At 38.9% G+C, this 25728-nt stretch overlaps 1 protein-coding gene across 3 annotated transcripts in view; it reads right to left on the bottom strand.

Annotated features, from left to right (window-relative positions):
* Nucleotides 1-264: 264 nt before the first annotated feature.
* Nucleotides 265-25728, bottom strand: part of NT5DC1 (5'-nucleotidase domain containing 1) — a 252923-nt gene continuing 227459 nt past the window's right edge. For all 3 annotated transcript variants that reach the window (XM_044004362.1, XM_044004363.1, XM_044004364.1), the window contains one exon: nucleotides 265-1287. In XM_044004362.1, coding sequence (XP_043860297.1) covers nucleotides 1169-1287 — 119 coding nt within the window. In that variant the 3' untranslated portion in view covers nucleotides 265-1168. The remainder of the gene's footprint in view (nucleotides 1288-25728) is intronic.

Raw genomic sequence — 25728 nt, 5'->3', positions numbered from 1 at the left:
ATCAATTTTCATCACTAGGCTAAATGAAAAGATCTCTCAAAATTCCAAATTCTTAAGCACAGAGATTAACAAAATATGTTAAGTGGCACACAGTTTGAAGGGTAGCTAAGATACCATTATTGTATCAGCATCCTTGTTTTTCATAAATTTTATAATGATGTAGGGGTGTTTGTAATGCAAAAATTGTCACTGACCATGAGTTTCTTATTAAGAAAAGCTTTATTTTGGGTAAAGCTAAAGGCCTCAAGGAGGTACAGAGAAGAAACATTTTTTTTTTCTTGATTATATGGCTAAGTTCATATGCGGAAACACAACCAAAATCTTCTCTAAGCTATCTCATGTTCTATGTAAGGGCCTGTGATATTGTTTAGTAAAACTGAAGATAACCATACTTTTGGTATGTGATAGTCAATAATTGTGAAGCTTTTCCACTGAGATGTAGGGGTGACACATCATCCTGCAGTTGTTACTATGGAACTGAATTTCAATTAAGTAAATAATTTTTAGGTGAAAGTTATTAAAAAAACAATCTAACAAACCTGAGTCACATTCCCCAAGTCCACCCTCCCCCTCCCCACCCAAGTATGCCTGAGGTTTTGGTATTTTGTTTAACTAATAAAATACTTATCGTCTTCTAATTGTTTTCATTGTATGATTTCTCTGACTCTAAACTCCTTGCTATAATTTAAGGAGATCAATGTAAGCTGCCAATATTTTCCAACATGAGCACCGGGTTCTTGTCCCTGGTGGGCAAGAATTAACATACTGTGTAAACAGAAGGCAGGAATTGGACTGCAAACTCCCATTTAAGTTCTTGGTTCTGGTCTAGTAATCTTGTGACAAAGAACAACTGATATGCAATAGGTACCAAAAAAGCACAGGGCACAACTGTTTTGATTGTATAATTAATAACAAAATCATTTAAAGTGCTTGAACTTGAGACAGAACAATGGTATCAGGTGAAACAGTTAATACAAATAAAAAATAGTTAATACAATGAAAGTTTTCAAGCTAACACAGGTGACACAAAAAGGAGTTGAAGGACAAATTATGGTTCTTTGTATTTCGCTACAGATAAAACATACATGAGGAGCTAGGTGTTTTTCATCATGAATTACCATTCTGATAGCACTGGTTTGCTCTCCTTTCTTTAGGAAAAATGGAAGAGTTATTCCGGAGTCAGTGACTCTCCATTTGATAATAAAGCCAATGGAGGTTTGGGATAGTAACCAAATGTTTTTGAGCTATCAGGAGAGAATCTGGTAAATTTGTAGTCCAAAGGTAAATCTGAAAGAAAACACATAAACACACACAATTGGGTTAGTTTTGCAGACCTTGAAAGAATATCTATTAATGCTAAGAGATCAAAACTTGTGTTTCACTGATTAAAGCTGCTTTTTCTAGTAATAGACTGGATTTTTTAAAAAAGGAGATTTTCTAACAGAATGGAAACATTCATGAGAACCATATTCAATTCTATTTTGTTGAAGTATGAATTTTGATTCTGGGTTATGTGAGATTTAAAATTGGATATACGAGCATTAAACTCTCCCTTTTAACTTTTCCCTTATATATCTCCCAGACCACTAAGAAAAAGAAGCCTCTGAGCTTTAATGTGAATTATGAATAAATGTGTTGAGAACAATATAGGAATCTCTTAAATCTATTGGATCCAATCTGGTATATTGCCTGGCGGCCTCACAAAGCCTATCGTAAAATCTGTTTGGTCTTTCGTTAGCCTCCTGAAGATAGGAAAGTAGAAATACAAACGAATAATCTTAGATCTAAGATTAGTCTATATTCCTTTATAAAATTCACTGAATCCCAAACTGCCTGCCAGGCCAAGAACCAGAGCTGAACACCAAATGCGTGAGCTGCCATGGTTAAGCTGAAAAGTCAGAGAGAGAGAGAGAGAGAACTTCCATTCCTCCCTCAGTTTTAAGCTGGCATGCCGGGAGTTCGTTGCGGACTCCACCCCAAAAGGGAGGTCCTTCAAAAGCTGATTCAGTAGCATGCGCTCAACTCTCAAATGATTCAGCTAAAACTTCCATTTTTTACCACATTCCCCCCTTTGTTTCATTTGAAAAACGAATGAGTTTGCTCAATGAAACAGTTATAAAGACAATAGATACCTTAATAAAAATAGAAATCCTAAATCACAAGTCTTCTGACCTATGATATATCACTTTCAATAACCTCAGGGCTGAAAAATTAGCACATAAAGTAAGAAAACAGCTCTATGATTTAATTTACAAGGAAAATCTTACAGGGTTATGTGGAAGTTGAGAGTTAGGATTACATTAATCTAGTAGGCTTATTGGCACTAGAAAAAAAAATACAAACCTCTCAGTTTGGCATTTAAACCCCTTCACAATTAGGCTTCAGCCTATTTTCCAGGCTGATTAGGGATGGGAAGGAGAAGAAAATAATTTATTAAGCACCTACTATGTAGTATGTACACTGTGCTAAGCACTCTACAAATATTATCTCATTTGATCCTCAAAAAACCCTAGGAGGTGGGTGCTATGATCACATACTTACTACTCCATCTTATACAGTCTTAGGTTCTAGCCAAACTCTTATATTTCCCATTCACAAGCATTCCGTCGCCTTCCTCCATGAATTTGCATAGGACTTCTCCCATGATGTTCTTTCTTTTTATCTCTGCCTCTTGGAACTCCTAGTCCCCCATTCAGTGCTCTGCTCAAATGCCACCTCCTTTAAGAATCTATTCCTGATTGTCACCTTGACATCACTATGAATTTATTGTATGCCTCAGATTTATCTTGTCTACCAACTATATTGTTTTATACAGCAATTTATTTTTGTGTACACAAAGATATGTACTGACATGTCTCCTATTCCCTGTACTTCTCTTCTTGTTAGTCCTTCATTCTCAAAGAAGACCAATGACATCAGGAGAGTGATGTCTTGATTTGCAACTGAATTAGATTTAATTGAGGCAGGGCTGTGCAAAGTCATCAGCCTCACTCTCTCCTCCAGACATAGCTCAAGATGACTGGTGATGGCCGTGGATGAAATGGGAGACCTTGAACTAATGAAATCACAGGTGATCCACCCATACTTTCTGGGCACTCTTATTTATCCCCAGGGCTTCATCAGCAAATAATTTCCAATTCTTTATCCCTGACCTTTCTCTTTTTAGTTCTAGACTCACACCTTCAGCTGCCTATAAGAAAGACTGAGATCTCTTTAGCTGAATCCTAGCCATCCTTCAAATCAATTAAACAAGCCATAAGTGCTTATTATGTTGAAGGCCCTGTGTGCTAGATGCTGGATATAAAAAGGACATGACTTCCCTGAATGAATTTACAGTCTACTACTGAAGGGAATAATGGGAGGGTTGGATTTGATAATAATGACTGATATTTATAGAGTGCTTTAAAATTTACAAAATGCTTTACATATCTAATGAGGGAGGAACCAGTCATTGGAATGTAGGTGCTATGCCCTGCCTGGGCCCAATCCAAATGGAGACATGATGAGTCTGTTTCGGGGCATGCATAAAAGAGGTATTCGATTCTCACAGGTGATTTCTAACTGCTTGGTGCCCATGGGAAGGAAAAAGGTATAGATAAGGCTTCCAACAGAGTATAGTATTGGTACTAATCCCTCTCCTCCCTCATCCCCTCCCATCTACTCCATTTCAATACTTTAAGGAGTTAATAACAACAATAACAAAATGCTCCCTATTAAATTGAAGACTTAGTCAAATCTCTTTCATTTTAATTGTATCTTACCTCAAATGCCTCTATTTACCATGCATTCTGTCTTTGCACACATTCCTAATGCTTCATTTATTAATGTTGCCCAGACATTGTCAATGACTTTTTTTCTATTCTCTGAAGGTCTCTGCCATTGCTCCGGATCCCACTATGCCAGAAACATACCACTTAAAAGATAGGGACCCATAGCTAAAAAAAGGTCTATTGGGGGAAGGAGAAATGGCAAAAATTTTTGCCAATTCAGTTATACTGCTTTGAATCTGAAACAAAGGAACAGGGGGAGATCTTGGTAGGCACAGTGGGAAGTCAGTTGTCAACATTCTGTAGTCAGCCAAGATTCAATCTGTGTTTTGAAGGGCTAAAACAATTCTTGGGAAAGTGTGTGTGTGTGTGTGTGTGTGTGTGTATGTGCCCATATTCTAGCCCTAAGAAATCCTATATCCACAAGAAGTTACCTTAAAAGAAAGAGATATGTATTCCAGTTTGTCTCCAGAACAAAAGAGACCCTGACAGACAGGATTCTAATTTGTCCATAAACTGGATTAAATTACTCCTTGAAAATTCTGCATGACAGCTCTTCCTAAACCTAGCATCCAGGAGGAAATCATGATAAGGTACAAGATGGCAGAATCTTTACTAAATAAATGGCATTTGAGGAGGCATACCTACATACATGTAAACCTCATCTTTAGAATAATTAGCAATACCTTATGCAACATAGTGCAGTGGAAAGAGCTTTGGATTTGGACTCAAAGGCCCTGGGTTTGAGTTCTGGCTCTCCTACTTGTGAATTATAGGAATTTTGGTAAGTTGCCTTGTGTCTCATTTTCCTTCTTTGGAAAACAAGGGGGATGGATGGCCTCCTCAGTTCCTTTACTGAGTCTAAATCCAATTAATCTGCCATTGCATAATTTAGGCGATGGAATTATTTCCTTAAGATTCTAGTGGAAAGGGCTATGTCTTTGAAGTCAGTGAACCTGGGTTAAAAATCCTCATTCTGCCACCATTTTGACCCTGGGCAGATCATTTAACTTCTCTGGGCCTCATTTGTAGTTTTCTCATCTGTAATTGATGGAGTTGGACTAGATCAGCTATCACACACAGTCCTCAAGTCTTAGGGAACCAGATTAAAATGCAATTGGGAAATATTTAAAAATAATTAAAAATACAATAGAACAAAGATAATATTAATATGTAATTTTCCAAGTCAATATGTGCCCTGAGGGATCCTTATGTGACTCCTGTTTAGTGGCCCCTGTTTCTATTTGTTTGATACCATATGACTAGACGACCTCCAAAGTTCCTTCCTCTTTCTTTCTTTTTTTTTTTTAGTGAGGCAATTGGGGTTAAGTGACTTGCCCAGGGTCACACAGCTAGTAAGTTCCTTCCTCTTTCAAATCTAGGAACCTATGAAACCCAGGGCACAGGACCTCCTAAAGACAAATTAAGGTAGAGACTTTAAAAAACAACAAAATGTATACAAACAAGGCCTTGCTGGTGTTGAGTAAAAGACAACTCTGTTTTTTTAAATGAATAAAGTGCAAGAGTCAGGGAGTGGTTTTACATTTAATCTGCACGAAAATTACACCAATGCATAAGGGAGGAGAGGAATATCTTTCAGTAATTCAGCATAAAAAGGGGAGCAAAAATATATTAGGTAAGGAAAACATCAGAAATAAGTACATTACAAAGGCTTACATTGCTCCATTATGAGCCATGCATTCAATGGTTATTAAAATTCTAAGAAAACCACTGCCCAGTCTGGACTCAAATAAAAGTTGCTTATTGTAACTAGGTGAAAAGAGAAAACAATCACTTGTGGACCTTAGCTCAGTGACCATGTCTCTATTGGAATAATAGGTTCACACACATAGAGCCGTGTCACTTTAAGGCTTACAAAACCCTTTCCTCACTCCAATCCTGTGAGATATGTACAAGTATTATCTTCTCTGTTTCACAGAGGAGAAAGGGGAAAGTGATTATAAATGACTTGCCAGGGTAACAAAGCCGGTAGTATCAGATCTGGGACTTGAGTACAGACAGGTCTTTTGACATCCAGACCACTGCTGTTTCTACTCTACCTTCCTAATCTTCACAGGGGAATAGGCTATGCCGAGGAAATCCCAAACCCTGCAACTGTGCTACAGAATTGTTTACAGCCTGGGATGCACCTTTACAGCATCAAATCTCTAGACAATGGAATTGATTTTCTCTCTTACTCCGCTCTCCTTGAAATGGCCGGGGTGGGGGGGTTGTTAGGAAGGCTGGTCCATAGTCTGCCCCCAAACTCAGGCAAAATTCCACTGGATTGGTAAGTAGAAGCTAGGGCTACTATAAAAAGCACTGGATTTGTAGCTGGAAGAGCTAACTTTGTTGGTGTCCATCACAGGACCCTGAGCAAGACATTTTACCTCTGGTGGCTAAAAGGTAAAATGAAAAGTTTGGAGTCTTCTAAACGACCTCTTTATAGCTTTTAAAAAATCCTAAACTGGGGGCAGCCAGGTGGTGCAGTGGATAGAGCACCAGCCCTGGATTCAGGAGGACCTGAGTTCAAATCTGACCTCAGACCCTTGACACTTACTAGCTGTGTGACCCTGGGCAAGTCACTTGACCCTCATTGCCCCACCAAAAAAAGAAAAAAGAAAGAAAGAAAAGAAAAAAAAATCCTAAACTGAGTTTATTGAGTCACAGCCTATCCTATAGGGATACTGGAGACAGTTAGGTGGCATAATAGTGTGCAGGGAGGGGCTGTAGTGGAGATGAGTTTCCTTAATAGTAAAATGGGTATAATAATAGCACTTCCCTCCCAGGATTATTGTGAGGATCAAATAAATTAATATTTATAGAGCACTTAACATGGTGCCTGGTAGTATAATGCAGGGCACATAGTAGATGCTTAATAAATGCTTGTTTCCTTCCTTGATGCTTCTGGTAGTAGATCTGAAGGGGATGAGAGGGCCTCTGGGTAGAAATGGAACAGCAGGGCCAGAATTAGTTTTAGTAACTGAAGATTAGATTGGTAGTAAAAAGCTTAAAAGATCAAAATTTGGGAGAGATACTAGGAAACTGGGATTAGAAAGAAACTACTGGGCATTCGGCAGTTAGGTAGCATAGTGGATAGAATGCCAGGCTTGGAGTCAAGAAGACTCATCTTCCTGAATTAAAATATAGCTTTAGACACTTATTAGCTGTGTGACCCTGGGCAAGTCACTTTACCTGGTTTGCTTCAGTTTCCTCATTGTAAAATAACCTGGAGAAGGAAATGGTAAATCATTCTAGTATCTTTGCCAAGAAAACCCCAAATGGAGTCATGAAGAGTTGGACACTACTGAACAACAATAATCTGACATGAATGTGTCTTATCTCCATGCCTAGAAGTTTATCCTTCCTTGGGCTTGTTAACTTTGATGAATCAGTGTTCTCATTCATGATGTAGAATCCAATACAACTATAGGCACATTATTTGCAAAATTTGCCCACATCCTCCCCATAATCTACCACTAGGGTCTCCTAGTGAGTCTTTCTGCCTCCAGTCTCTTAGCTCCAATCTGTCCTTTTTACTGCTGCCAAAATAGTATTGCTTATGACACTAATTATAGAAGGCTGATCTAGGAATCATGAAGATGAGTCTTAGTTTCCTCATCTGTAAAATGGAAAAAAAAAATACCTGCAAGTATTTAACATACAGCAGTGCTATGAGGCTCAATTGAGATGCAGATGGAAATGACTTTAAGGCATGATATCAATGTCAGTTGTGTATCCACTTAGTTGCCAAGGTTTTTTTGATTCTAGCTCCTGAACATCTTTTGCATCTGTTCCCTTTTCTTCTCTTCCCTTGGGTCATAAACACCTTGGTTGAGGTCTTCATCTCCTCTCACCTATATTATAAACTGATCTCCATGCATGTATTCTCTCCCTTCTCCAAACCATTTCCCACATAGCTACCAAATTGTCCTTCTTAAAAGACAGGTCTGGGGCGGCTAGGTGTTGCAGTGGATAGAGCACTGGCCCTGGAGTCAGGAGTACCTGAGTTCAAATTCGGCCTCAGACACTTAACACTTACTAGCTGTGTGACCCTGGGCAAGTCACTTAACCCCAATTGCCTCACTAAAAAAAAAAAAAAGACAGGTCTGATCATGTCATCTCCCTCAAACCCCAAGATGCTCCAGTGGCTTCCCTACTGCCTCTAGGATAAAGCATAAACTTCTTCTTTTTTCCCTTCTGAGCCACCCCCCCCCTTCTCCTCTCTGGTATTCAAATACCTTTATGGTCTGGTTTAAGCTTACCTTTCCAGGCTGATTACACATTACTCTCTTCTCTTTCAGGAGCTCTAAGTTCCAGCCAAACTGGCCTATTTGTTGTCATCCATACATGACATTCTGTCTCCTGCCTTTATGCCTTTCTTTGCACATGTAACGGGAGACTGGCGCATGTGTACAGAGCTTCTAATGTAAATTTCCAGACTGGAATCAGTTACACAATGTCTATACATCCTCCAAAGTTCGGCTCATTCGATCCTTCCTCCAGGAAGCTTTTCCTAATTCCCTTAATTTTTGGTCTCCCACGCTCTATTGCTTTGTATTTATTGTGTATATTGACATGTATGTGTATATTCCCCTCCCCACCAAACTCTTCTGCATTTGTATCCTCAGTGACTAGCATAGTGCCCAGCACCTAATAGGTGCTTAAAAAATCCTTATGGATTAACTGATTCAAGTCCAGGCCTGGATACAGACTGACTTTGTGACCTTGGGTAAGTCTTTTAACCTTTCTGTAAGCCAGGCAACTCTCTAAGGTTGTTGATTATAAAGGAGTTACTGATCTGCAATGGTGGAGGGAATTTAGTCATCACAGGTCTTCTCACTCTCCTCTTTCACCCCTCAGGCCATATGAACTGGTCAGGTGGGATTCCTTTGTTTAAAAACCTTTAGCATCTCCCCACTGCCTAAAGAATAAAGACTAGACTCCTGCAGCTAGTTAGCAGTCAAGATCCTTCATAATCTGTTGCCACTCTCCCTTTACAGTTTTATGTGATATTATTTCCCTAATACACTCTGCTAGAGTCAAACAAGACTATTGCCCTGAACTCTCTCATTTCCATGCACTTCCTGTGCAGTTCCCTAGTAACGACCTCACTCCAGAGACTTCACACAGAGCTTTGTTTGGCAGCTATTTAATGCACTGTTTGTGTATTACAAACACCAGCATTTGTCTCAACCCTTTACTAGAATGTAAATTCCATAAAGGGAAGAATCATGTCATTGATCAATCACCCAAATAAGCATTAAGTGCCTTCTATATACCAGGTCCTGTACCAAAACCCCAAATAGTCCCTTCCCTCTAGGAGCTTATAATCAATCTATGTATGGGGCTGGGATGGGGAGGGAGGAAGGAACATACACTATGTACACAAAATACACACAAACAAAGCAAATCCCCAGGTCTCTTCTACCTCCTCCAGTCCCAGTAATAATGCTCTGCCCATAGAATGTGCTTAAGAACTACTGAATGAATGGAACTATGAGTTCCAGATGAACACTCATCTTTGGCTCATATCCCAGGGGCAGAGTGGAAGAGAGTTCTATGAAGCCTGAGCACTGAAATGCTCTTTCGTCTTTTTCCTTTTAGGAGGACTGGATTATGAGAAGTACTACTTCCAAAATGACTGCAGGTAAACCAGCTATAAATTTCTATAGCTTATGTTGGGGCCATCTTTCCTTCCATTAAGCTGGTTGAGGAAAATGGCCAACCTGAGGGTCTGCATGTGCCTTAGGAAGTTCTGTGACTAATTGCTGAGTGATCTAAGTCAGTGGCATCAAACTCAAATAGGTACAGGGGCCACGAAAACTTACACAAGGTTCTCTGTGGGGTGTATATGGACTTAGAAAACTTCATATTAATATTATCTATGTATTATTGTATATTTATTTTATTAAATATTTCCCAATTACATTTCAATCTAGTTCTGCCTGCACTCAGGAGTGTCATGGGCCCCTTGCCTGTATGATACCTTTGATTTAAACAATCCCAATCACTGCTTAAGGAGAGGAAATTAAAAAATAATTAACTTTGCTTTTTTTTTGACTCTCAAGACAAAAGTCCATGGGTGAAGTTGTATAATGTTAATAATAATAAATAATAATAGGTAACCTTTATATAGTGCCTACTATGTGCCAGGCACTATGCTAAGTACTTAACAAAAATTACCTTATTTGATGCAACAAACCTGGGAGGTTGGGTGTTAGAATTATCTACATTTTACAGATAAGGAAACTGAGGCAAATAGAGGTGAAGTGATTTGCCCAAGGACAGACAGCCATTAAGTATCTGAGGCTGAATTTGAACTCAGGTCTTCCTAACACTGAATCACTTAGCTGCCTCTTAACACCTTGTGTCAGACATTTAAATTTTTGGTCATTCTCCCTGAACATGGAATCTGTGGCTGGGAACTTTCCCATAGTTGTACTGGTAGAGGACAAAAAAAAAACTCCAGTGAAGAGCTCCAAGGACAATGCTTCTCAAAGGTATCACCAAGACTCTCTTCCTGACTGAGCCAAGTCAAATGGAATTCCTGGTCTGATGCTCTTTTGCTACAGTTATGAGCTTGGCTGGAGGGAATTCTAACCTTGGCCAGACTGGAAAGAGAATACCTGAACTAGTGCCAAGGGTACCACAGTCAATCCCTTCAGAGTCACCTGAGATGCCTGCAAGACGCCACTCTGGATGCAGCAGCAGCAGCAGCAGCAGCAGACAGATGCCACTGAAGTCACCAGAACAGCAGTGATCGATCTGTAAGAGTACAGATCTCAAGATGAAAAAAATCCTATGATACCAGGGAAGACTTAGTGAGGGAAATTAAGGGCACCACAATTCCTTAGCTGCAGAACATACTGTATGTTGGCTCTTTTCCTTTAAACACAACTTTTAGTAAATATATTTATGACCACTATATTTACAAGTATGATACTGGTATAAGAATAGCATTTGTCAGGGGCGGCTAGGTGGTGCAGTGGATAAAGCACCGGCCCTGAATTCAGGAGTTTCTGAGTTCAAATCTGGCCTCAGACACTTGACACTTACTAGCTGTGTGACCTTGGGCAAGTCACTTAACTCCCATTGCCCTGCAAAAAAAAAATAATAAAAAGAATAGCATTTGTCTAGATTTTCCCAGATTTTATATGTGTGTGTATGTGGAGGAGATTAAAGGCAGTTTTCAGTCAGAACTGATTCCCCTTAAGTCCTCAAAAAAAAAAAATTAACTTCATGTCATGAGTACCACTGACAAAAGGGAAATATTCTAACACCATAATTCTACAAGGTTATATTATCAATATCATCATGATAAGTAGATGCCAGACCAGTATCAGTCACTCATCATGTATACAAACGAGTCAGATTGATCAGAGTCTAAGATTAGCCCCTTAAAATGATAATTATTATTCCACTGGCCAGAGAAAATAACACACAAAAAAAGAGAATCTCGTTATGGTCATGGGTTTAAGAAAAGATTTCATCAAAGACAAATAAAGCAAACATAACATAAACCAAACCAGAGGTCTATTAGGTAAATTGCTGAGAAGTCCTTAGGAGATCATTTTTAAGCATTCAAGGCACAGTAAACAATCACAGACTTTAGTAAACTCTTCATTTGGGAGGATATTTTCCCAACAACAGAAATCCATGACAAGCAGATCCATTTGGAAGACTGCATAGGAAAAATTTTCCTCAAGAATTTTTCCAATATTACCCAATGAAAACAAAACCCAGTTTTCCCTCTTCACAGTGTTATTATTCTCCTGGGGAAACACAGAAGAACATAAAGCCCTCCTTCTTCTTAACTATGAACTTTTCTGGAGGTCAGTGTCAGTTCAACCAGTGAAGTATATGCATACACACATGTGTTCATGTACATAATATATGTTCATAAAAATGCCCACATTACATAGTTAATTTACAAATGATTAAAGAACTGTGTTTGAGGGTGGCATTCCTATGTTTGGCTAATATGAATGAGTAGAAACAAAACAATGTCTAAGGACCACAAAACTCATGCCTTTCTCATTTCCCAAGTCTCTGATGGAGTTCTCTGACAAACACATTCCATGTCTCCCTCATTAAAGAAAAGGAGAAACCTCTTGGAGTTTATGACATTCAGTGGTAATGAAAAACTATTCCACCATGCAGGACATACACCAAAATAGATGGGGCTGGGGAAGTCAGAATTTAGCCAGTTTGGGAAATCACTTGTGTACCCAGCTCCAGCTTAACCTGGCCTTAGGGTATGCTGCAAAGGGACTGTTATTCTTTTGGCTGCCAGGAGTGTTAGCAGGGTGAACAGATTTGCAAACCTGACTAATACTTTCTTTTTGGCTCTCCTAGTTTTTGGCTTAAGTTTCCTGTTGCTGTTGTAGCTTTCAGCTATGTTCTCTACCCCCACCCTCCCACTCTCCTCAAAGCTGTTTCCAGGCCTCTGCTTTCTGCCATCTCATTTCTCTTGACCTTGGCTATCCCACTGTAAGAGCCACCCCCAACAAACCCTGCACTGTGCCTGTAGATGCCAGCTCTCAAGCTCCTACCTTAATCCCTTGTCTCTGAAAACCCTATGTAAATGCTACCACCTTCCTTCTCTTTACAAGTAACTTTTGTTGTTTAGTCATTGTAATCATATCCGACCCTTTGTGGCCCCTTTTGGGGTTTTCTTGGCAAAGATACTGGAGTGGTTTGCCATTTTCTTCTCTAGCTCATTTTACAGATGAGGAAACTAAGGCAAACAGGGTTAAGTGACTTGCTTTGGGTCATACAGCTAGTTGGTGTCTGAGGACAGATTTGAACTCAGGAAAATGAGTCCTCCTTACTTCAGGCCCTGTACCACTAACTGCCTGTTGCTTTCCACCTGACTAGAGCCAGTTTATAGGGCTAAAGATCATGGGATTATAAAATTTAGGTATTTTATTCTTCTGAACTTTTATATTCTGGTGCCAACATCATGGATCTTAGACGACAAGGCTTTTTTGAAAGGGTAATTTTAGGTTGGTAATTCCCTCCAGATAAGGGGAAAAAGAGAAGTGGGCATGATGAACATATATATGGGTTGCATTAACAAAAGCATGTGGAATAAATTCAAATGATGTGGGGGTTGGGAGGCTAGGTGAGATTTAGGTGAGCAGGCAAGTGAGAAGGGGACCGTGTCTGGTAGGTTACTATGGGATATGTATGTAAAGGATAGAAGTCCTTTGAATCTATATAACTTAGTTTGCAAATAACCAATGGAATTCTAGATTTGGGGATAATCTGAATGTCCTTAATAAAGTTACCTTTTCATAGAGATAGGGATTAGGATTGGATCTGTGACTTTATCAAGAGAGGAATCTTGCAGATGAGTCAGTAGGAGTCAACATTTAAGTCCTTACTTTACTCCAGGAAACTCATTTTACAAATGTAGGTCAGCACCTTCTCTACAACTTATGCCACACTGCTTTTCCACAGTGGGCAGAATTAGATTATCTACTTGTAAAATGGTTTTAGGTTGGCGAAAATGTTCTTTGGAAAAGAGAGGAAAGCAGATTAAGGCTAAATCTATATGCTCAGTGACTGATCCACTACAAAGTATGTCTGATCAGTTATTTAAGTTTGACTCTCTGTTGTGGTCTATGTATTTATGTAACATAATAAACCCAGATTTGAAAGAACAGGAAACTATAACATGAATATAAAATTAGAAACAATCCTGTTTCTGAGTGTGTAGAAGGAACTTGAATCATAGAAACTTGCTTTTGCATCAGGAAAAGACCATAAAGTACACTTAATTCAATGACATAATTTTATAGGCATCCAGGTGGTACAGTGGATAGAGTGCTCAAGTTGTAATTGAGAAGACTTGAAATGCCCAGTCTCAAACACTTACTAGCTTGAGGGACCCTGGGTAAGTCATTTACCTTTTCTGTGCCTCAGCTACCTACCTTACAGGGTAGTTGTGAACATAAAAGAAGGATGAATTTATAAAGTGCTTTGAAAACCTTAAAGCTTTATAGAGATGCTAGCTATTATCATCATCATCTTGATCATTGCTTAGGAGAATGAGACACACAGTTATATGATTTGACCAAGACTACACAATTGTCTAATGACAGAGAATAGATTAGAATGTATTTCTTTATTTTTTGTTTGTTTGTTTATTGTGGGGCAATGAGGGTTAATTGACTTGCCCAGGGTCATACAGCCAATAAGTGTCAAGTTTCTGAGGCTGGATTTGAACTCAGGTCCTCCTGAATCCAGGGCCGATGCTTTATCCACTGAGCCACCTAGCTGCACCCCCCCCTATTTCTTTATTCTTAATCAGGTGAAAATGATGTAGGGATAGGAGCTAGATTGGTCATTTCATTAACCTGGGAAACCCTCAGGAGAAGAAACTTCTACCAATGCAGGTTAGCACCATCTCAACAACTTGGCTTCTTAGAGAGTTGCCCAGAGTGGCTCAAACTGGACTAAAATGTAAATGGCAAGCGTCTAACAAATTAGATAAAAATACAATACAATATAAAATACATTAATTTTGTTCTTTTCTAAGTCAATATCCTGAAGACATCCCTTTCTATTTGAGTTTGATATCCTTGGTCCAGAGCACTAAGAGCTTAAGTAACTTATGAGACAGGGTATCGCAGCCAGTATTTGTAAGATTTGAATCCTGGTCTTCCTGGCTTTTAAGCCATCTCTATAGCCATTACTATGCCACACTGCTTCTCTTGAATGAGGTAAACTAATCTATTGGCAAATGAAGAACATTCCTTTAGGATTTTCACATTAAGGTAGAGATATCATAAGAACATGGGCTATTATCACTAATAATTATAGTAATGAAATTAATAGTTATTAATAATTATCATGATATTTATTAAGTTCTGGAGTATCTACATATTTTTGCATCTTTTGTTAAAGTATTTATAATATATCTGTCTCCATGAGATTTATATTATAACAAGGACACTGACAATTAGGGGTGTTTGCAGAGAGAGGGAATCAGAGGGGTAGGGGAATGGAAGGCCATGTCATGAGGAAGAGCTATCAGAATAGGGGATGTTTAGCCTGTAGAAGAGAAGACTGAGTGAAGCATGATAACTACTTTCAAGTATTTGAAGGGTTGTAACGTAAAGAAGAAAATTTATTTTGTATGGAAGTTTGAGAGGTAGGTTTTGGATTGATGTAAGACAACACTTGTCAAGAATGCTATAAATGAGGGGCAGCTAGGTAGCATAGTGGATAGAGCACCAGCCCTGTAGTCAGGAGGACCTGAGTGTGACCCTGGGCAAGTGTCACTTAACCCTGATTCCCTACACCCACCCACACACCCACCCCCCCCACCCCCCCACTCCCCCCCCACACACAGAGGACAAAGGCTGTAAAGGTGATGCCTAGTTGACCTCTGAACTCCCTTCAATATCTGAGATTCTGAAATAGGATCAGTAAAATGTTTTTGGTCAATAGGACTTATACCACTGATGAATTCTTTCAACAAATATTAAGCATTTATTCTCTGCCCTCAAGAAGAATATAAGCTGTGACTCATATAAGCTTTATAAATAATAAAGGCCATTAGGTTTTCCCATTTAATTTAATTAGTTAGGTGCTTAGCGAATTATTACTTTAATAAGCTACTTCAAGGCAAGGGTTGTATTAGAAAATGTATGGGGAACCAACTCAAAAACTGTAGGTCAAATACATTTTCAGAAGCTAATTCAAGAATGTGAGGGGTGGGAAGGACTTAGATGAGGATGAAAGAGTGAAATCAGACAGAGAGAGGCAGCATAGGGTGGTGGATGGAGAGCCAACATTCTAGTCAGGAAGACCAGGGTTCCTGACATACTGAAATAGAACACTGGGCCTGGAGTCAGGAAGATCTGAGCTCAAATGCATCCTCAGATGCTTACTAACTGGGTGACCCAGGGCAAGTCACTCAACCTCTGTCTGCCTCAATTTTCACAACTGTAAAAAGGGGATAATAATAGCACCTATCTCCCAGGGTTGTTGTGACAATTAAATGAGATATTTGTAAAGTGCTGAGCATAGCAACTGGAACATAGCAGGTGCTTATTACATGCTTGTTTTCCCTCCCTCTCTTCTTCCTTTCTTTCCTCTTTCTCCCTTCCTTCCTTCCTTCCTTCCTCCCTTCCTTCTTTCTTTCCTCCCTCCCTCCTTTCCTTCCTTCCTTCCTTCCTTCCTTCCTTCCTTCCTTCCTTCCTTCCTTCCTTCCTTCCTTCCTTCCTTCCTTCCTTCCTTCCTTCCTTCCTTCCTTCCTTCCTTCCTCCCTCCCTCCCTCCCTCTTGTCTCCCTCCCTTCCTTCCTATTAACTTTCTCAGTGTCCTAAACAACTCTGTAAGGTAAGTCTCAGAGCAGATAGAGAATTGCATGGGTAGAGAATATTTCTTCACTGGAAGTTCCCAATGAAATCACAGATCTGATTAAAAAAAAAAAAACCCAACATTATGCTAGGGATGCAAGGACAACAATAGTCTCTGTCCTCAAAGAGCTTTCATTCTACAGTGTGTGAACAAATACCTTTTATGTATTCACATTTTAATAGTGCCACATCTAGGCCCATCACAAGGTGTCACCAAGTATCTTTACATGCACATACAGGTAATAAATAAAGGCAAATTTTCAAAAGGGTTTAAAAAAAACCTTCTTAAAATAAGTCAGTTTGATTCTCAGTAGGGTAGCAGAAAGGGTTACTTTGTGCCTGACTGCCAGGAGATTTGGGTGTGGGGTATCCTAAGTGAGATCAGATGACTGCCCTGTTAAAACAAGGATCCTGAGACTGTGGACTCAGCAAGCACAAAACACTTAGTCCTCTGTTATGGGAAAGTCATTAATGGTGCTGACTATTGAGAAGGAAAGGAAAAAGGAGAACAAGCCTCAGATTCTTGCCCAATAATAACAAATGTTCTCTTAAACACTATGGAGCATGTAGAATTCTTCTGTCAATAACACTGTGAATGATTTGGTTAGATGTTAATGGAACACTGCAGTGGCTATGACTGTACCAAGCCGAGTATGAATTCTTTTTTCAGACTAAGATTCAATGTAGAAGAGTATTACAATACGCAACACACAAAGAGTGGAATGTTACATGGAACAGAGAGGCTTTCAGGACTTTTGTTATGCATGAAAGGAAGAATGGTAGGGAAACATTTATACAATCAAAGACTCCATCTACAGTATGGATAGAGCTACAGGAAAAATAGCTAATTTTTGTTCACCCTACTTTACTCAAAGGCAGAATAAGGGGCAGCAAATGTTTATTGAATATGGGTCTGAAACCACGATACTCTCAGCAAGGATCAAATGAAAAACCTTTTATAAAAGGTTTTTTTTTTTTTTTGAGGGGGAAGGAGACTAGCTTGTGATTTTGTCTCTGTGGGGAGCGCCTGATATGGAAAATCCCTATCCCCTCAATGTAGATCAGCATGTGTTCTGTAATTTATAGTCTTAAGAGTTTCCTGGGGACATTGAGAGGTGACTTACCCATGGTCACAGAATTAATAATGTTAGAACTAGACCCTGAATGAACATCTTAGTGACTCCAAGGCTAGCCATCTGCTGGCTCACTCTATAAATGTAAGAGTAATGGACAGTTGAGACTCAAGAGCCCTCACAATTGTATCTACAGAGAATATAACAATTAGCTAAAAAGTGATTCACAATGACAAACTAACTACAATGATTTTTCCCTTCACTGAACTGGAAATATTTAGCATGTTTTTTTTCTTTCTGACCTGGTGTTCTCTAAATTTTTTGATCATGAACTCCATTAAAAAAATTGAACAAGCATTTGTAATTAAAGTTATTTAGATGTACTATTGTACTAACACAGAGACAGCTAGGTGGTACAGTGGATAGAAACGCTAGACCTGGAATCAGGAAGACCTGAGTTCAAATTTGACCTTAGATACTTACCAGCTGTGTGACCCTGGACAAGTCACTTAATCACTGTTTGCCTCAATTCACTGGAGATAGAAAATGGCAAACCACTCTAGTATCCTTGCCAAGAAAACTCTATGGATAGTATTGGTGCACTATATAGTCTCCAAGGGTCACAAAGAATCAGACACAACTGAATGACTGTATAATAACAAAAAGGTGATGGGCGCCACTGGAATTTGTAGAGTAGAAGGTGATAATGTCAGCCTTGTACTTTCTGAAAACACGGTGGTCGTCATGTGGAGAATGGATTAGAGAATGGATTAGAGAATGGGGAAAAACAGGAAGCAGAGAGATCATTTAGGAGGCCACTGCAGTAGTCCAGACAAGAGGTGATATGGTCTCCAATAAAGGTGGTCTATGTGAGTGGAGAGAAGGGCATGGATGTGAGAGACATTATACAGGTAGAAACCCCAAGTTTTGGAAAAGGATGTGATATGTGGGGTGAGGGAGAATGAGGAACAAAGGGTGATACTGAAATTGTGACCCTGGGTGACTGAAAAGAGGGTGGTACCCTCCATGAAAGTAGGCTTTGTGGGAAAGAAAACATAATGCAGATCGCAATCCACCCATACTTGCTATCCAGTGTGAAGTTTTTTCCCCTCCCAAACAAAAAGGAGTGGAGTAACTTTAGCAGAACTGCCCAGACATAAAGTGATCTGTGGAAGTGGGGGGGAAGGGGGAGGGAGGGCATAGTATAATTATGGGGTGAGGAGGGAAAAGCTATGGTGAATTTGACCAATGCTACCTCATGCTCCACAGAAGGTGGGTGCCTGGTGTTGGTGTAAAGCTATAACTACCCTTTGGGGTTAAACCCAGAAGTGGGAAGGTTGGCAGGAGGGAATATCATGGGAGCATGCTAGGTTGTAATGGGTAACGGGTGGATGTGGTTTTGTTAGAGCCCCACTCCTGGCTGCTGAGATCTATCTTCCCACCCCTGAGCTGCCAGATGATAGACCCACTGGCATTAGGGTACAGCCCTCACTATGGAGAATGCTGATCCAACCAATGGTATCATATTAATGGTTTTGTTTAATATTTCTCCCTGAGTAAATGAAAGTTAGCGTGAAAACAAAGACCCTGACAAATCACAATTTCACACACAGATGAAAGCAAAGGTCTAGAACCCGCCCCCCCCCCCAACCAACTTGTGGGAAAGCTAGTTTAATTATGTGACAATCCTAACAAAATCTTAAACGAATTGTAGTTATCGCTTTTGACTACACAAAGCAATGAAAAATTATGGCTAAGTGTTGCTAAGTAGAGAATCTGGGAAACTGCTTTAATGAACAGATTACAGTGATTTGTAATTAGTACATTAACGGAATTATACAAATAAATGATTTCAAAAAGCCTGAATAGTCTCTTCTCTAAAGTTTAGTGATATGTTCCCCTGAGTCTTGTTAGCTCTGGTAAATTGCTTAGCAGATCCATGTGGTTTTTTTTTTTTCCCCTATAGGGATGTCAATTGTAAACTTTAGCTCAGGCTGTTTTGACTTTATGAATTAAGTATTCATAAAGTCTGAATTAAAGAGGTATCATTGGTTTAAAAGAGAGTAAGAAAAATAAAAAGAGACAAGAGTGAAGGAGGAACACACAAAGAAAGAAAAGTTACTGAAGCATTCCTTATGGAGTCAAAAGACTTGGGTTTGGAATCCCAGTGCTGCTATTGACTACTCAAGTGGCCTTGGGCCTCAATATCCTCCTCTGTAAAATCTGTGGATAGGATAGGACTACACAATCAATACAGTTTCTATCCCATTCTAAACATGATGGATCCTTTAATTCGGAGAACCTAAATGAAGAACCCTGGAAGTTACTGACTTCTTTTTCAAAACACTCCCATGTTCTGGTCTTAATCTGGTCTGATCAATAATTCTAAAGTAGATGAGCAGTCCTGAAAAGGGCTCGGCAAGTAGTGCTAGTTTTCCTTGAACACCCCATATACCTTTGGTGTCCACCTGCCCCCAACTCTCAGCTGTGGCTCCAAGAAGATGTAGCATGAACAGCGGCCCAACCCTATTAAAGCCATCTCAGCTGATGAGCTAAACCAGGTTGAGGGTAACCACAGGCCTCAAATTCATTGAGGAGTTAAGGGGATGTCTGCCCCAAGCATGTGAAGACTTCCCTCAGCATAATGGATGAATGAGAACAACTTGTTTCAATGGCCATGAAGGCAGCCGAGGCAGGCTCTGTGGAGCCTTAGAGCTTGATCAGACATCAAAGATGCCAAGGCCATCACCAGCCATCTTGACTTTTGTCTTGCCACGGGACTTTGATGACTCTGGAAGAGAGAGAGGCTGATGACTCTGTCCAACTCTGCCTCATTTAAATCCAATTCATAATCAAGTTAAGAAATCACTTGTGATGTCACTGGTCCTCTTTGAAAATGGACAACAATAATTCTAAATTGTATTTATAACCAGAATAATGATGAAAGGAGGGTTCTGCTTCCTTAATGAATGACTAAAGCTTATTCCTTGATCTTTTATCTATTTTTCTTTTTTCACTTAATAGTATTTTATTTTTGTCCAATTACATGTAAAGATGATTTTCAACATTCATTTTTGTAAGATTTTGAGTTCAAAATTTTCCTCCCTTCCTCCCTTCCCTTCCCTCTCCCCAAGAGTTAGCAAGCAATCTCATATAGGTTATATAGTACAACTTGATCTTTTATCTGAAGTGACAGAACCAAGATTACTGGAAAGTTTTTGCCACAGTTAAACATAACTGGTGAGGAAATGATCTTTTGGATTATGTAAGACTAACATGCCTTTATGAGGAAGCTCAGTATAATGCTTAGTGTGTTGGACTTGGGATCAGGAAGACTTGGCTTCCAAACCTGGGGATGATAATAGCATCTACCTCACTGTGCTTGTATTGAAGAGTAAATGGGATAATATCTGTAAAACACTTTGCAAACCGTATAGCACTATACAAATCTTGAATATGATCATTATTGACTGCCAAGTGTTAGTACAGAATAATAATAATAATAAAAGTTCAAATAAGGAGATACTGGGCTTTTTTTTTTTTTTGGTGAGGCAATTGGGGTTAAGTGACTTGCCCAGGGTCACACAGCTAGTTAGTGTTAAGTGTCTGAGGCTGGATTTGAATTCAGGTCCTCCTGAATCCAGGGCCGTTGCTCTATCCACTGCGCCACCTAGCTGCCCCCGATACTGGGCTTTAATGACATGTCCTTACAACAATTTCCAGGGACCCAAATATAAATAGGATAGCATTTTCTCTTAAAAATAATTTAAAATATGAGGCCACATTACTTCAATAAATAAAAAAAAAATTCATTTCAATGAAGTACATTTTATCACATATTTATGTACAAATAATGGACACCATTTCTATTTGAGTTTAATGCTACGAGTATTGAAAATTCTTGCTGAGGAAAATCCCTTTAATAATATAGATCAAGCAGCTGTTCTTCAACTTAAATTTAGAAAGAGTTGCCTGATGCATGATGATGTTACTTTAAAATTACAGAACAGGAACAGGGCTAGAAAGCAGATCATGTGACAAAGACCGTGGGATCTACAGCACTGAAGGGCCAAAATAAGTCAGTAGTGTGATGTGGCAGCCAAAGCACTAATGTGATTTGGGGCTGAATTGTTATTTGTATATTTTTTCAGTCTGATTCATGTTTTGTTTTGACATTACATATATTTATAGATTACTCTTACTTTTTGAGAGGTCTCCTATAACAAGGTAAAAAAGTTAAGTGAAATTAGTAACACAGTGGCTTCATTTGAAAGGACATGTAACACTTCACACCTGTATCATTTCCCCCACCTCACTATTTTTTGTTTGTTTGTTGTGGGGCAATGAGGGTTAAGTGACTTGCCCAGGGTCACACATCTAGTAAGTGTCAAGTGTCTGAGGCCGGATGTGAACTCAGGTCCTCCTGAATCTAAGGCCGGTGCTTTATCCACTGTACCACCTAGCTGCCCTCCCCGCCTTGCTATTTTTAAAAAATGAAAAAAAAAGGTCTAATTTCTGTCACTGCACTCAGCCCTACTCCATTGGGGGAAAAAAAAGAAAAGAAACAAATTTCTTGTAACAAATATATACGGAGATAAGCAAAACAAATCCCCACAATGGCAACCTACAAATGTATATATATTTGTACATATATATATATATATATATGTACATATGTCTCATTCTGCACTTTGAATTCATCAGCTGATGTGAAAGATCAGCTCTTTCGTGGATAGGAGGTTTGTTCATTGGTCCTCTGGAGTCATGAATGGTCATTGCATTGATCACAGGTTTAACTGTTTTTTACAGTGATCTAATTATTGTATAAATGGTTCTGGTGAAGGAGGTAGTGAGAATCATGACATTACATTTCCCTGAATTACTGGCAGAAACCAGTAAGATATAGCTATTTTAGACCTAATGGCAGCCATTAGCACAAATCTTTGGGCATCTGCTATCATCCCTATAATCTGTAATTGGTAGTGGTTCATTTATATTATTCAGAGAACTTTTTACTGGTTTGTTTTGTTTTTGGAGTGTGCAATAAGTAGATTCCATTAACCCTTTATACATTTCAAACAAGGTATTCTAGAGCTTATGAGGTTTAAAAAAGTTTTGAGAAATTATTCTATCAAGTAAAATTTTGTTTTTTATACTCATAAACAACATAAAAATATAAATGTAATATGCTAACCTTTCCCAGCTCTACCAAAAGTGAATGCTCCTCATCTGTTCTAATAGCATTTTATATTGCTCATATATATAGTCTAAATCTTAACATATTTTCACGTGTATATTCTCTATCCCCTCTTACGTTATAAGCTTTTTGAGACAGACTTCTGTATTTCTCTAAGCACAGTACATTACCCATAGCAGGTACCTAATATGTTCGTATGGAAAAAAATGTACATATAAAAGGCCATATTTTGGTTACTGTGCCTACCCATTCAAACGTAAATGAATACGGATTTTAAAAACTTCTCCAGGGGATATTTGTATACTATGGCTGCCAATTCTGTACTAACATTTTTAAATGTCAACTGCTTTCTTAAGAAATGTGAGTAATCACATCCACTTCAGGAAATGCTTTTCTGTTATGGAGTTATAGATTCACTTCTGATGGTAATAGAAACATAGATGACTAACTCATCTTTTGCTTCAATTGCTGCCGAAGAACTTAGGACAGAAGACACTTTTGTCTGGACTATGCTATCATCATTCAACCTAAAGCATTTAAATTTCTTTCTTTGGGTAAAAAACTTTATCCAGAAGGGAAAAGTATTATATCATTCTCTCCACCAAAGTAGCTGCTGGAAAACTTTCCTGCATCTTTACTCTTTCACTAAAAATAGCACAGAGTGTAAAAAGGTTTGGTAGCATTTGGCTGGTGCTCTGTGGGTACATAAAAATGCAGTTCGGTATCTTCTTTGTGCCAGAGAGGATGCCTAGCAAAATTTTCTCAGGGTAATGAGGAAAGTTCAACCTATGTGAAGCCAGTAAGGAAAAGCCCATAACAGGGACTTCTACTCCTCAAGAAAACGGGGAACACAGCCGCTGGGGGTGGTAGTGGAGAAAGATTGCTGTTTGCCAAAAATGACGGCATGGATTGGCATGGAGAAAGAGCTGTTAGTAGGCAGTCTGCCTTGCCACAGGGGGCCATATGCCAACATGAAGGCACTGTGTCCCAATTATAATTAATGATACTTAGAATGAGTTGCTTTCAGAATACAAGAGCTTTCTGTTTGTAGGAGATATGTTTTAGAGATCCCCATGAATGCTAAATGTGTGGGAACAGTACTATGCCTATGTTAAATAGAGAGGAGTTTTCAAAGAAGAAATAACTACCAGGTGTTAGCAAGAGAGATGAGCAGCTATAGGCTACATTTTTAATATTCTGGATGACTGCCAAGCACAACAAATATTTAAGACTCTTAGTTAAAAAACTGCACATGTGTCGTTTTTGTACATACATACTGTTTAGGGTACTAAGTTGGAAAATGCTGAGGTAGTGGTGTTTATATTAGCTTATCATTCTATTTATTTAAAAACAAATATCTAAAACTCAAATGTGTCAATTTGTTACTGTTTAATTGTTTTTCAGTTGTGTCCAACTCTTTGTGACTCCCAGTTGGAATTTTCTTGGCAAAGATGCTGGAGTGGTTTGCCATTTCCTTCTCCAGTTCATTTTACAGATGAGGAAATTGAGACAAACAGGGTTAATTAGCTTGCCCAGGGTCACAGAGCTAGAAAGTGTCAAGCTGGATTTGAACTCAGAAAGATGAGTCTTCCTGAGTCCAGGTCCAGCATTCTCTCTACTACACCATCTAACTGCCAATATGTCAATAATAGGGGCTAAAATATTATACAGTTTTCTAGGGCATTTTGCTATTATCACAGAAAACCCCATTTCAGGTTGTGTCACCCCCAAACCCTTCAAGAATAAGACCACCAGACATTTGACTTTTGATGTATCTAGCTATTTCTCAATCTCACTTGTGGAAAAAAATGGCCTTGTTGAGCTCTTTGTAATTTTAAAAATGAGTTCTCCATTTCAAGTTCTTTCAACATGGGGCAAACAAAGGTGTCCTGTTCTGAAAACCAAACTTTAATTTGTTATGTAATTACAAGGAAATGCTACAGGAAAACCTAATAGTGGAACTAGATTATTTGTGGGATGCTGACAACACCTAACCAACCTATTCAATCAGTTGATTGCTTTCTTTGTATTCCCCATGCTTAGCATATAGTAAGTGCTGGATGAATGCTTAATGACTGATTGACAAGCATTTATTAAGTGCCTACAATATGCCAGGCAAAGACAAAAATGAAAGAGTCCTTGCTCAGGAATTTAGCATTCTACTGAATAACTCTTTCCAAGGTTATTTAATAATAGCTTTACTGCTGAATCCAATGACCTTTCTGATTTCTCCCATGGATTTTATGCAGCACTTAATACTGCTGAAAATTTCCTTCTTCTAGACTTTCTCTTCCCTTGGTTTCTGTGATATTGCACTCTGGCTCCTTATCTTATTCTAGTCCCTTGGATACAACTGTCCTCCACGTTCTATCCTTGGCTCTTTTCTATTCTAACTTTATACTCCTTTTGCTGGTAATCTCATCTACTCCTGTGGCTTCAATTATGACCTCTATAAAGATGATTCCAAAATCACGATCTGCTTCCAACCATGTTCTAGAGCTTCAATTGCTGAATGTCCAGTTGTTTGTTAGGTATCTCCAGCTAGATGTCTGGTAAGCTCCTCAAAGTCAATATGCCTAAAACTAAACTTGCTGTTTTCCCCAAACCACTTCATTTCTTTCAAACTTTCCTGCTTCTGCTGATGTCTCTACCACACTCCCAGTCACCCATATTTGTTGTGTTGGAATTATCCTTAAATTTCTCTTTTTCTCACCTGCTATATCTTATCAGTTACCAAGGTCAGTTGATTCTACCACCATATTAACTTTCACATCTATTCCTTCCTTTTCTAGTCTTCCTGTAATCACTCTAGTTCAGGCCTTCATCTCATACTAGCTAGACTACTGTAATAACCTAATTTTCCTGCTTCCAATCTTTCCCCTCTTCAGTACATCTCTCATACTGCTTAAGCTTTCTGAAGAAATACTCTGGTGCTACTTTTATGTACTCAGTGCTCCTCTACTGCCTACTGAATAAAGTATAAAAGATGTATGACAGCATTTAATGTCCTCTATAATAAAATTTCAATCTATATTAACAATATTATCAACATAGCTAGAACTAATATTTGCAACACCTACCTCAGAGTGTTGTTGAAATCACTTTGTAAACCAAAAAGGGACTATACTAAATAATGCAGAGGAGCAGCTAGGTGGCACAATGGGCTGGACCTGGAGTCAGGAAGAACTGAGTTCAAATTCAGCCTCAGATACTTATTACCTATGTGACCCTGGGCAAGTCACTTAATCTTGTTTGCCTCTGTAAAATGAACTAGAGAAGAAAATAGCAAACTCATTCCAGTATTTTTGCCAAGAAAAC

This window comes from Dromiciops gliroides, chromosome 4 (genome assembly GCF_019393635.1).
Source record: "Dromiciops gliroides isolate mDroGli1 chromosome 4, mDroGli1.pri, whole genome shotgun sequence".
Classification (NCBI taxonomy): Eukaryota; Metazoa; Chordata; class Mammalia; order Microbiotheria; family Microbiotheriidae; genus Dromiciops; species Dromiciops gliroides.
Note: the sequence above shows the minus strand (reverse complement) of the source record. Positions and strands in the feature narration are given on the sequence as shown.